General features: G+C 43.3%; 1 protein-coding gene across 1 annotated transcript in view; it reads right to left on the bottom strand.

Moving 5' to 3' along the window:
* ASIP (agouti signaling protein) overlaps positions 1–13,798 on the bottom strand; it is a 159,566-nt gene that overhangs the window by 98,521 nt on the left and 47,247 nt on the right. Inside the window, exon 2 of the mRNA XM_010386492.2 lies at positions 7,575–7,710. Within this exon, the coding sequence (XP_010384794.2) occupies positions 7,575–7,710 (136 nt within the window). The remainder of the gene's footprint in view (positions 1–7,574; positions 7,711–13,798) is intronic.

Genomic DNA, 13,798 nt, shown 5'->3' with positions numbered 1-13,798 from the left:
TCAGCTCACTGCAAGCTCCGCCTCCCGGGTTCACGCCATTCTCCTGTCTCAGCCTCCCGAGTAGCTGGGACTACAGGCGCCCACCTCGTCGCCCGGCTAGTTTTTTTTTGTATTTTTTTTTTAGTAGAGACGGGGTTTCACCGTATTAGCCAGGATGGTCTCGATCTCCTGACCTCATGATCCGCCCGTCTCGGCCTCCCAAAGTGCTGGGATTACAGGCTTGAGCCACCGCGCCCGGCCATACTCATTATCTTTCATACTCATTATCTTAATTCTCATCTGGGAGGTTCTATAAAATACCTGGTAAAACCAGGTATGACTGGGATGATGCCAACACTGCAAGAAATCCCATCCATCAGAGAGGCAGGAGGTGGGGCCCAGACACGGTGGATATCACGAAGGATAGTGATTCCCAACCGTAGGCTTGAAGCCCCAGGTTAGCATGACACGGAATGACTCTAAGAGCACTTGAAGCTCTTGCCTAGACTCTTGGTGAAGAGCATAGCTGGTCTGTGGTGCTGGGTTAGACAAACTGTTGCGGGACAGTGGCTGACCTGACAAAAGCTCTGCAGCAGGGGTTTATCTCCAGAAGCAGGTGCAGCCTGCCTGTCTCTGCGTGTCCTACAGGCAGTAGTCCACTAGACCGAACTAAGGAACGGTCTTCCCAACTGGGAAGAAAGGCATCCTTTCCAGAGACAGAAATAAAGCAGCAAGAGTACTTGCTCCTTTCTGAGTAACTGGGGTTGGTGGGAGACATGAAAGCTGACCTGGCCCTATGAGGAGGTCTGTAAGGCAGAGGGCTAGAATGCAAGACAGAGATAAATGCAGTGAGGTGACTCCTTTGGTAGAGTCCCCACTTTCTTCAATTCGTCTCACCTACTCTGAACGTACTTCCTCCCATAGTATTTCGGAGCTTCCCGGTGTTATATGTGTTATTGTGCACCTGTTCACATGCTCCCTTGAGTTCCTCAGGCTGTTCATCCGTGTGGCTTCTCCAGGGTTTGCCTAATACTTAGGGGGAGCAGGGCCAGGTGCAGTGGCTCATGCCTGTAATCCCAGCACTTTGGGAGGCTGAGGGTGGGGGATTACCTGAGATCGGGAGTTTGAGACCAGCCTGACCAACATAGAGAAACCCTGTCTCTATTAAAAATACAAAATTAGCCGGGCTTGGTGGCGTGTGCCTGTAATCCCAGCTACTCGGGAGGCTGAGGCAGGAGAATCACTTGAACCCAGGAGGCAGAGGTTGCGGTGAGCCAAGATCGTGCCACGGCACTCCAGCCTGGGCAACAAGAGCAAAACTCCATCTCAAAAAATCACAGGGGGAGCAGTTAAGCTAACCGCGTGGCCAGAGGTTCTGGGCACCAGACCATGGCTCTGCTCCTTATTGCTTGAGGTTTTGTTTAACTGCCCTGAACCTCAGTATTCTCATCTCAAAAATGCCTCAGGTTGTTGTGAGAATTAGAGAATACTCAAAAAGCCTAAATTAATGATAGCACTCGATAGTGTCATTATTGTGACAGTTTCATCTACTACAAATATATTATCTTGTCTTTTTAGAAATTTCCACCATTAAAATGACGCTTTAGGTTAAAGATCTCAGAGCCCTAGCATAATGCTTATAGGGAGAAGTATGATTCTTACTATACTGTTGGTCGTTATCATGATCCTGAATTGGTTTAGGTAAAGCAGAGGGCAGGAATGGGTCACAAACAGTAATTTTGTTTGGGCTCGGAGTGGGGGAAAGAAGTGTCTCCCAAACTTCAGTCATTTGAATAGCAACGTCAGGATATCAACCATATCCCCAAGCCAGCTATATTATTATTTACTCAATATTTTTCTTTAAATCAACTAATAACTTTTCCAAAACATAAATGCATTTGTGTAAATTGGAAATTTTATAGCATGTTACTGTCATTTTTCATAAACAATACAATCCTAGAAAAAAATTAATAAAATGGTGTCAATAAATTCTAAATACTGTCAGCAGAAGAACACTCCAGGCCTGAGGTCTGTTTTCTTGATTTAAAAGGAATATATTAAAAAAGAATAAGTTTTAGAATATGTTAATGACATATCAACCCCCACTGAAACTTTCTTCTAAATGAATCCAGGCTTGAAATCAAATTAAAAACAGAATTACTTTTTCATGATGTGATGATTTGATGCTTGTCCATCTACCACCGAAGATCATCTTCTGTTTAACTTAAATCATCTCACATACCACCAGCGGTACATGTCCTAACCTTTTGGAGACAAAAGGGCTGAAAGCAGGCTAACGAGTTCCACAAGTAAACTGAAAAAACTAAACTGGCCAACATCACCTCCTTTACAGGTTTGTGTAAATGCTCTACAACCTTTTGTAAAATTTCATCTTCGTATCCCCTTTGGGAACGAGGATAGAATGGCACACATAAATATGTTCAATAAATATCGGGATGCTGGGTACGGGTAAAATGGTAGCAGAACAAGTCGATATGAATAAGACCCTGGAAGTCCGAGGGGAAGACGGGTTTTCTGAAATACATTCCCTCATCTCCCACCTCCAAACAGTAACAGGCTCAGCCTGAAGTCAAAGCAAGATGTGGAAATGCCATACACAGCAGAGGAGAATTGGTTCTAAGGACTGAATTATATGAATAATACTTATTTCTCTCCTATTGGACTTGGAGATCTGGCTTTTGATAAATAACTATATTTACTCTTGTAATGGTCCGGCCCCATTTTCAAGTGATAGAACAACTCCAAAGTATCTTTCCCTCTTAAAGTTCATTTATAGTAAGTGATGTGCTTCACGTGTGTCTTGCACTGAACTGAAACCATCAAGGAACACTCCTCACCTGCCATATCCAAAAGGCACTCTAGGTTTGTATCCATTCTAACATATCTTCTTGATTTTGTACAGACAACATTAGCAATTGATACATAACATCTGTCACTGCTGTTTATAAAATAAAATATCTGAGTCTCTCAAAGGCAGTATAGGAAATTCAGGATCTCCTAAGAGAAAGATGAAAACACCACCAGTAGATTCTCAGCCCTAGGACAGGCCAGCTTAAAGTGACTAGGCCTGTGGACAGACATTAAACTGAAAAACCTTATATACTTGGCCCTAGCCTGGAGCAGGGGATTGATTTTTTTCTCTGAGAAGAACTTTAGAGGCCAAAGGAAGAGACAGATTAAAAAGAAATTCCTCTCTGAACAGTTACACAGCTAAGGCAAAGATTTCAGAATTCTAGCCCATGAATCTTTCTCCCCAGCCTAGTTTGGTGCTATGACCAAATACTAAAAATAACCAATTTAGGCCGGGCGCGGTGGCTCAAGCCTGTAATCCCAGCACTTTGGGAGGCCGAGAAGGGCGGATCACAAGGTCAGGAGATCGAGACCATCCTGGCTAACCCGGTGAAACCCCGTCTCTACTAAAAAATATAAAAAACTAGCCGGGCGAGGTGGCGGGTGCTTGTAGTCCCAGCTACTCGGGAGGCTGAGGCAGGAGAGTGGCGTAAACCCGGGAGGCGGAGCTTGCAGTGAGCTGAGATCCGGCCACTGCACTCCAGCCTGGGCGACAGAGCGAGACTCCGTCTCAAAAAAAAAAAAAAAAAAAAACCAATTTAGGACTACCACCAGAATTATTTATTTATGACTCTCATACCCCTTGGTGGATCACTGATGGCAAGTTCTAAGTGACTGGTTCTCCTTTGTGCCTCATCAATCAGGGCATTTCCAAAGACTACTAATTATTTCAGTTTCAACCCAAGTTAAACATAATCAAGAAGTTAAATCCTTCTGCTGGAGGTCAGGAGATTGAGACCATCCTGGCTAACATGGTGAAACCCCGTCTCTACTAAAAATACAAAACTCAGCCAGGTGTGGTGGCATGTGCCTGTAGTCCCAACTACTTGGGAGGCTGAGGCAGGAGAATCGCTTGAACCCAGGAGGTGGAGGTTGCAGTGAGCCAAGATTGCACCACTGCACTCCAGCCTGGTGACAGAGTAAGACTCCATCTCAAAAAAAAAAAAAAAAAAGAAAGAAAAAAATCCTACTGCTGCCAAAGCTATCCCAAATTCCAAAGTCAAATATAAGTGAGTTGAGGATTGTCTACTGTCTAGAGAATTCTTGCCAAGCTCCCAATAGAAAAATGAGAGCTGGCCTCATTATTAAATCACGTCATCATCAGTGGCCCATTTTCTTTCCAGCTTTGGTGATGACATCCTTGTATCAGCAGAGTAGAGTTAAATTGTCAGATTCCCGAAGCAATTTCCCTTTGGACTTACCTGTAGGTATTACTGAGTAGGAAGGATTGGTGAACTCAGGGTCCAGGCTTTTGTTCAGTGACTTTGGTAGCCTGACCAAAGCTGTTCACTCCCTTCACATTGCTTTTTATGCAACCCTGGGCTGTTAATGACTTTCAGCTGTGGGGCGATCCCTCTGACCACTCTGCCTGGCCTCCCAGATCGTCAGGGCTTTCATGTTTAAGGAGCCTCTATATTTTCCTGCTCCATGGCCTTCTCTGCCTCAGGGCTCCTATCTCCCAGGGTGCTGACAACTCAGCAAGGGTTTCCTTGGTGTGAGTTCTTTTGCTTATGGCAACTGAGCTATCACATTTCTAATCGGGAGCAGCCTGAAATTAAGGTGCAAAAATTAAATTGTGGAGACTAAAGGCATTTGGTGCAACTGAATTTCAGGCAGAGTCTGAAGTTCCCTGGAGTAGAGCTTGCTGTGTGGGGGCCTCCTACCCATGGCTTTGGAGCACTTTGATAATCTGAAATGTCTCTTAGCCTTGTTAAAGCCCTGGTAGAGCCAGAATCCAACAGATTTTCCCAACTGGAACTCCATCTGCTACCATTCTCCAAGTCTGAATCATGGCTTTGCCACTTACTAGCCGTGACCTCAGACAAGTTATTTAACCTCTTTTGGCCTCACTTTCCTAAGATGTAAAATGTGGGCAATGAGACTTATTCTACAGTGCTAATGTGAGCTTTAAACAAGCTATGATATGTATAGCACATGGTAGATGCTAAATGAACTTCACTTCCCTTAACTCTACCCTCTACATTTTAGAGGAAATCTGTTTACCTACCTTACCTCTTGCTTAGTAGACAGGATGAGGCTTGGGTTGAAGAATATATTACTGAGGGGCAAGTCTAGAAAGGATGTGGGGTGGATACCGTAGATAGTCACAGGGATTGGTGTTTCTCTTCCTCAAATCCTAGGTTGTAATGATAAGACTAAGTGATTCTCTGACTTCAAGAATGCTTGCAATGTTCATTTCTGGGACAAGTCTCTCAGTAGGCACAACCAGAACTTCTTGTTAACATAGCCCAGCCCAGAACCTTGAAGATGGCAATGATTTTAATCTTACAGTATGGGGTGGAATAAGCTAAGCCACATATACACATGGCTTTTATATATGGCTCTTAAGAGCATACGTAGTTGTCACAAGAACATGACATTTCCAGATCTGTATTATGGATAATAATTTACATGACTATCAACTTTTGAAGCAGGAATCTTCTCTTATTCATGTTTATTCTCTTAAGTACATATGGCTTTGCATGTCGAAGTTGCTCATTAAATCAAATTGAATTGATTCAGTAACAAAGGACATGAAACTGAAGGAAAAAATGGAAGTTAAAATTGTTGATGAGCAAGATCCAGACTGACCAAGAGAACCAAGAGGAAACCAAAGCTGAGCAGTATCTTGTCTCTATACCAGGCTTTGTTCATATAACTTTTATCTATGGACTTTCATTATCTTTTAGAAAGTTATCATTGCCTTAGAAGACTAGCTTAGGAATGTGTTGTTAGTAGGATAGCTTGCTAGAATAGGGGCTGGAATAGATAGTCTTATTCCTAAAGTCATGCGTAGTTACCAGAAAGTGAGACTCTTCCTCCCTGATTCCCTCCATGGAGTGGGTTAAGACAACAGTGTGCCACCAGCCATTATTTTCTTTTTCTCTTCATTTTTTTAGTAGAGGTGGGGTCTCGCTTTGTTGCCCAGACTGGCCTTAGAACTTCTGGCCTCAAGTAATCCCCTTCCTGCCTCTGTCCCCTAGCCATGCCTGGCCCCACCCGCCATCGTATATTGCCACAGGGCTGAGAGTTTGGCGGAAACCCCCTCTGCCTGCTCTGCCTGGGAAAAGCAGTATCCCTTAAGAGAATTTAAGTTTTAAGTCAATTGTTACCTCTGCTGTGTTTTGTCCTTGGTAGGCATGGTGTCCCTAGCTGGGCATGGTGGTGCGTGCCTGTAATCCCAGCTACTCAGGAGGTTGAGGCATGAGAATCACTTGAACCTAGGAGGCAGAGGTTGCAGTGAACCAAGATCATGCAACTGGACTCCAGCCTGGGAGACAGAGCAAGACTCCATCTCAAAAAAAACCCAACAACAACAAAAAACAAACAAACAAACAAACAAACAAAAAACCATATACTAAAATGGAATTTTATGGTATACAGTTCATTTTAATACATGTCTATATTCACATCACCACCCCCACAAACAGGATATAGGGTATTTGCTGCTGTAGTTCATTAGTTAAAATTCTCCTTTTCCTTTTTCCTTAAGGCTTGGTTTTGCTACTTTCAGCCTTAATTGGTATGATATATATATATATATATATATATTTTTTTTTTTTTTTTTTTTTTTCTTCCCTGAATGCTGAAATGTGTTCCAAACTAGGGGAGAGAGAAGCAGAGAAAGCGACTTACTCTTAGAATGGATTGGGGTGTTTATAAACGGTTTTTTGTTGTTGCTGTTGTTGTTGTTTGAAACATAGTTTAGCTGTTGTCGCTAGGCTGGAGTACAATAGCATGATCTCAGCTCACTGCAAACTCAGCCTCCTGGGTTGAAGCGATTCTCATGCCTCAGCCCCCCAAGTAGCTGGGATTCCAGGTGCCCGCCACCACACCGGCTAATTTTTTTATTTTTAGTAGAAACGGGGTTTCGCCATATTGGCCAGGCTGCTCTTGAACTCCTGACCTCAGGCGATCTGCCTGCCTTGGCCTCCCAACGTGCTGGGATTCCAGGCGTGAGCCACCGCGCCCGACCCGGGGTGTTTATTCACTGCCAGTGGGGTTGTTTCCTCTATTAGATTTTGACTCCTGAGTTCAGGGGCTGTGTCTTATTCACCTGTGTATCCCCACTGCCTAGGGGGTCCATCGTGGCTGTTCGATAAATGCTTACTGATTGATATATAAGTCAAATATAACCAACATTGCAAAGTGTTACAGGTGTGAAATTGGTGGTACAGGTAATAAGCACTAGAGAAGCTCAGAAAAAGAAATCATTGTGGGCCAGGATGGTCAGAGAAGGTTCTACAGAAGGGGTAGAAATGTTTCCTGAAAGAATTTGACTCTCCGGACAGAGATGGAATGAAATATAGACAGTGCACAGACTTCCAATCACTTAAACTCTGAGAGCCTCACTTTCTTATTGATGCAAAAAGTGTTTTTAAAATGAGAAGAGTAAACCTACATCATAAGCAAAGAGTAAATGAGACAGTTATATAAAGTAATTAGCACAGAATGTGATACACACAAAAGAATTTTCTTTCCTCTGTACTTTTTCTTTTACTGACCTGTATAGCCATCCCATTGGATTTGAAAGCTTTCCTGAGTCTTCTGGAGCTCCTGGTGCCATTTCCTTCATAGCTGCAGGAGCTTTCCACACACCAGAGGAGATATTCCTGAAGCCAGGGAGGCTTTGTTCACTCTCTGTGGATAAATGAGATAGATAAGTACTCTAAATACTTTTTATTGTCTATCCTTGAGCACATATGACTATGTTGGGCATAGGGACTTTGGCTAGGCAAAACATTTCCAATTTTATCTCCATTTCTACCTCACAAAACTTTACTATTAGAAGAGCTCTGGTAGGGCTCAGTGGCTCACACCTATAATTTGAGCACTTTGGGAGGCCACGATGGGAGAATCACTTGAGGCCATGACTTTGAGACCAGCCTGGGCAACATAATGAGACCTGTCTCTACAATTAATAAATAAATTGGCCAGGTGTGGTGGCACATGCTTGTGGTCCCAGCTACTCTGGAGGCTGAGGTGGGGAGGACTGCTTGAGCCCAGTAGGTCAAAGCTGCAATGAGCCATGATTGTGCCACTGCACTCCAGCCTGGGTGACAGAGAGAGACTTTGTTTAAAAAAAAAAAAAAAAAATTCTTGGAGATAATGTAGTACATAACTTTTGTTTTACATATTTAAAAAAGCAAATTTAGCCTAAAGCAATTAAGTGATCAGTTAGTGGCAGAACCGTGAAATATACTTGGGTGTCTTTTGATGTCTTACCCAGTGCTCTTTCCAATTTGTCAGGCTATTATATACTTCTATATGTTGGAAAGTCCCATTCACTTTTCACATTTCCATCAACGTTGGCAACCCAGTTTTTCAGCGAAATTCAAAGACATCCTATACCTTTGGCTTGTTTACCAAAGGACTAGGAAGATCAAGTGATTGATACAAGTTGAGAATCACTAATCTGAAAATCTGAAATGTTCCAAAAGCTGATGCTTTTTGAGTGCTGACAGGAAGCTCAAAGGAAAAGCTCATTGGAGCATTTTGGATTTGGGATTTGGGATGTTCAATCAGTTCACTGAATTAACCATTTCTCTAAGGAGTCCTGGTTCTATGAATAATTTTTTAGGCTGGGCACAGTGGCTCATGCCTGTAATCCCAGCACTTTGGGAGGCCGAGGTTGGCAGATTACTTGAGGTCAGTTTGAGACCAGCCTGGCCAACATGGTGAAACTCCGTCTCTACAAAAATACAAAAATTAGCTGGGCATGGTGGTGCGTGTCTGTAATCCCAGCTATTCAGGAGGTTGAGGCATGAGAATCACTTGAACCTGGGAGGCAGAGGTTGCAGTGAGCCAAGATCATGCGACTGGACTCCAGCCTGGGAGACAGAGCAAGACTCCATCTCAAAAAAAAAGAACATATACTAAAATGGAATTTTATGGTATACAGTTCATTTTAATACAAGTCTAGATTCACATCACCACCACCACAAACAGGATATAGAACCATTCCATCCCCACAAAAATTTCTCTTGTCTGTTTATTTATTTATTTATTTGAGATGGAGTCTCACTTTGTCGTCCAAGCTGGAGTGCAGTGGCACAATCTCGGCTCACTGCAACCTCCGCCTCCCAGGTTCAAGCAATTCTCCTGTTTCAGTCTCTTGAGTAGCTGGGACTACAGGCACCCACCACCATGCCCTCCAATTTTTGTATTTTTATTAGAGATGGGGTTTCATCATGTTGGCCAGGATGATCTTGAACTCCTAACCTCAGGTGATCCACCTGCCTCAGCCTCCCAAAATGCTGAGATTACAGGCATGAGCCACCATACCTGGCCTTGTCTATCCTTTTGTAGTCATATTCCATGTCTTCATCCCCATTCCTAACTAACCCCTGGCAAGCACTCATTTTGTTTCCATCATTATGGTTTTGTACTATAGTTTTATCTTTTTGAAGATGTCATTAAAGTGGAATAATACATTCTATGAACTACGAAATCATCAAGGAATAGAGATATCTTCTGTGGTAGTGTTTTAAACTACACACAACACACACACACACACACACACACTCTTCAATCTTCTGAAATGACTGAAAGTAATGACACACTGATATCAGGGTATGTGTGTGTATATGTCTGTGTGTACTAAAACACAGCTATATACACATCTGTATTGATCTTCTGTATCTATCCATTTACATATATATGAAAAACATGACATCATACCGGTACCTCCAGTTCCAATCCAACCCCACAGAATTCATTCTGGCCTGCCCCTTTTCTTTATTTATAATTTATTTTTCCTACATGATAAACCTGGTTCTCATTATTGAATATATTTAGTTATTTATTCAATCTTAGTATATACATAAAAGTAATTTAAGAATGCTAACCTGTACCCGATGTAGGGAATAAATTTACTAATTAGAGTACAGTATTTGTGTACAATTTTTCATCTTTAACCTTCTAGATTATAGTCAAAATACTGTTTTCCAAAGTTTCTTCTGTTAATTCTTTTCTGTCCACCTCAGAGTGATAGTATTATTCATTTGTAATAAAGTTAGGTTTGTTCCTTTTTTATTCCATGTTGAGTTCACCTCACAACCTGATTGATTTTTTTAAAAAAAATTCTTTAATTTTGTGTATGGCAAATCATACCATGGTACTGTTTGGTATACTTACTCTCTTATTCTTTTTTTTTTTTGATGGAATCTCTCTCTGTTGCCCAGGCTAGAGTGCAGTGGCACAATCTCGGCTCACTGCAACCTGCACCTCCCGAGTTCAATTTTCCTGCCTCAGCCTCCTGACTAGCTGGGATTACAGGAGCATGCCACCACGCCCAGCTAACTTTTTAGTAGAGAAGGGGTTTCACCATGTTGGCCAGGCCGGTCTCGAACTCCTAGCCTCCAGTGATCCACCTGCCTCAGCCTCTCAAAGTGCTGGGATTACAGTTGTGAGCCACTGTGCCTGGTCTACTTATTCTCTTATTCTAAGAGTCAAACAACAAAGTATACTCTGTGAAGAATCATGTCCCTCCTCCATCTCTGCTACGCTATTTCATCCCTTTTTTTTCCACCTATCCCCTGTAGGTAAACAATTTTATTAATGTCTGGTTTATCCTTCCTGTATGTCCTTTGCACAAATAAGCAGACACATGTATATTTTATTATATCCTTTATTACATAAAATGACACATACTGTAATAGTTTGCTAGAGCTGCCGAAGCAAAATACTACAAACTGGGTTGGTTAAACAACAGAAATGTATTGTCCCACATTCTGACAGTTGGAAGCGCAAGGTTAAGTTATTGACAGGTTTGGTTTCTTCTGAGGCCTCTTTTTGACTTGCAGATGTTTGCCTTCTCACTATGTCCTCACGTGGTCTTTCCTCTGTGCACATGCTCTTGACATCTGTTCTCAAATTTCCTCTTTGGCTAGAATTATAGAGGAAAAAAAGATTAAAAACAAAAAAATAAATTTCTTCTTACAAGGACACCAGTCAGATTGAATTAGGACCCATCTTAATGGCCTCATTTTAATTTAATCACCTCTGTAAACCCTGCATCTCCAAATAAGAGTCACATTCTGAGGTGGTGGGTGTTAGGACTTCAATATATATCTTTTGGCAGTAGGGACAAAATTTAGGCTATGACGCATGCTACAGACACTCTTTTGCACTTCGCTTTCATGGAAATTGTGTCCGGAATTAGTGGGTTCTTGGTCTCACTGACTTCAGGATGAAGCCATGGACCCTCGCAGTGTTGCAGTTCTTAAAAGATGGTGTGTCTGGAGTTTGCTCCTTCAGACGTTCAGATGTTCAGATGTGTCTGGAGTGTCTTCCTTCTGGCGGGTTCCTGGTCTCGCTGTCAGGAGTGAAGTTGCAGACCTTCATGGTTAGTGTTACACCTCTTAAAGGCAGTGTGTCTGGAGTTGTTCCTTCTACCCAGTGGGTTCGTGGTCTCGCTCGCTTTACGAGTGAAGCTACAGACCTTAGTGGTGAGTGGTACAGCTCTTTAAAGCAGCATGAACCCAAAGAGTGAACAGCAGCAACATTTACTACAAAAAGCAAAAGAACAAAGCTTACACAGCTTGGAAAGCAACCCAGCCGAGCTGCTGCTGGCTGTTTTGGGCAGCCTGCGTTTATTCCCTCATCTGGCCCCACCCACATCCTGCTGATTGGTCCATTTTACAGAGAGCTGATTGGTCTATTTTACAGAGAGCTGATTGGTCCATTTTATGGAGAGCTGATTGGTCCATTTTACAGAGAGCTGGTTGGTCTATTTTACAGAGAGCTGATTGGTCCATTTTACAATCCCTGAGCTAGACACAGAGTGCTGATTGGTGCATTTACAATCCTCTAGCTAGACATAAAAGTTCTCCAAGTCCCCACTAGGTTAGCTAGGTACAGAGTACTGATTGGTGTATTTACAAACCCTGAGCTAGACACACAGTGCTGATTGGTGTATTTACAAACCCTGAGCTAGACACAGAGTGCAGATTGGTGTGTTTATAATCCTTTAGCTAGACACAGAGTGCTAGACAGAAAAGTTCTCCAAAACCCCACTAGCTTAGCTAGATACAGAGTACTGATTGGTGTATTTACAAACCTTGAGCTAGACACAGAGTGATGATTGGTGTATTTACAATCCCTTAGCTAGATATAAAAGTTCTCCATAAAAGTTCTCCAAGTCCCCGCTAGACTCAAGAGCCCAGCTGGCTTCACCTAGTGGGTCCCGCACTGGGGCTGTAGGCAGAGCTGCCTGCCAGTCCTGCGCCGCCGTGCACCCATACTCCTCAGCCCCTGGGCAGTTGATGGGACTCAGCGCCATGGAAGAGGGGGTGGCACTCGTCGGGGAGGCTCAGGCCACGTGGGAGCCCACTGTGGAGTGGGGGCTCAGACAAGGTGGGCTGTAGGTCCCAAGCCCTGCCCAGCGGGGAGGCGACTGAGACCCGGCAAGAATTCAAGCGTGATGCATGCGGGCCTGCAGTGCTGGGGGACTCGATGCAACCTCTGCAGTTGCTGGCCCAGGTGCTAAGCCCCTCACTGCCCTGGGCCAGTGGAGCCCGCTGGCAGCTCCAAGTGGGGGGCCCTCCGAGCCCGCACCAGCACCCGCCGGAAATTGCGATGGCCTGTGAGTGCCTCCCGACCGCGCCTCTCCCTCCACACCTCCCCGCAAGCAGAGGGAGCCAGCTCTGGCCTCAGCCAGCCCAGAGTGGGGCTCCCACAGTGGAGTGGCAGGCTGAAGGGCTCCTTAAGTGCTGCCAGTGTGGATGCGGAGGCTGAGGAGGTGCCAAGAGTGAGGGCTGCTAGCACATTGTCACCCCTCAAAATCACTCCATATCAGTTTGTAACAGAGATCATCCTGATACTATTTTACCATTGCATAGTACCCCATTGTGTGGCTATTCCTTGGTTTATGCACCCACTGTCCTGTGCATAGGTATTTAGGTTGTTTCTCATATTTTACAAATACAAACAATGCTGCAATGAATAATTGTGTGCATATGTATTTTCATATTGTTGGAGATTCTTAGATGTAGGATTTCTGGGTCACAAGGGAAGTGCCTCAGGATAGGCAAATTCATAGAGAGAAAATAGACTAGTGGTTGCATGGTGGTAGGGCAGGAATGGGAAATGACTACTGATGTGTATAAGATTTCTTTCAGGTGTGTTAAAAATGTTAACATTAGACTATGGTGATGCTTGCACAACTTGGGTGAATATACTAAAAACCACCAAACTGTACATTTTAAATGGGTGACATTTATGTTATATGAAACGTATTTCAATAAAGCTATAAAAAATGCAAAGTGACCAGCCTGGCCAACATAGTGAAACCCCATCTCTACTAAAAATACAAAAAATTTAGCCAGGTATGGTGGTGGGAGCCTGTAATCCCAGCTACTTGGGAGGTTGGGGCAAGGAGAATTGCTTGAACCTGGGAGGTGGAGGTTGAAGTGAGCTGAGTTCATTCCCCTGCACTCCAGTCCAGGCAACAGAGTGAGACCCTGTCTCTATAAATAAATAAACATTTTTTTGTGGATTCCTGGGGATTTTATATGTAGACAATCATGGCATCTGCAAATAGAAACAGTTTTATTTCTTCCTTTCTGATCACTATACCTTTATTTCCTTTTCTTACATTATTATGCTGGCTAGAACTTCTAGCACAATGTTGAATAAAAATAGTGAGAGAGACATTCTTGCCTTGTTCCTTATCTTGGGGAAAAGCTTTTAGTGGTTACTCTAGGTATTTTATTACATATACACAACT

The sequence above is a fragment of the Rhinopithecus roxellana genome, chromosome 13 (assembly GCF_007565055.1).
Source record: "Rhinopithecus roxellana isolate Shanxi Qingling chromosome 13, ASM756505v1, whole genome shotgun sequence".
Classification (NCBI taxonomy): Eukaryota; Metazoa; Chordata; class Mammalia; order Primates; family Cercopithecidae; genus Rhinopithecus; species Rhinopithecus roxellana.
This window is presented reverse-complemented; position numbering and strand designations above follow the sequence as displayed.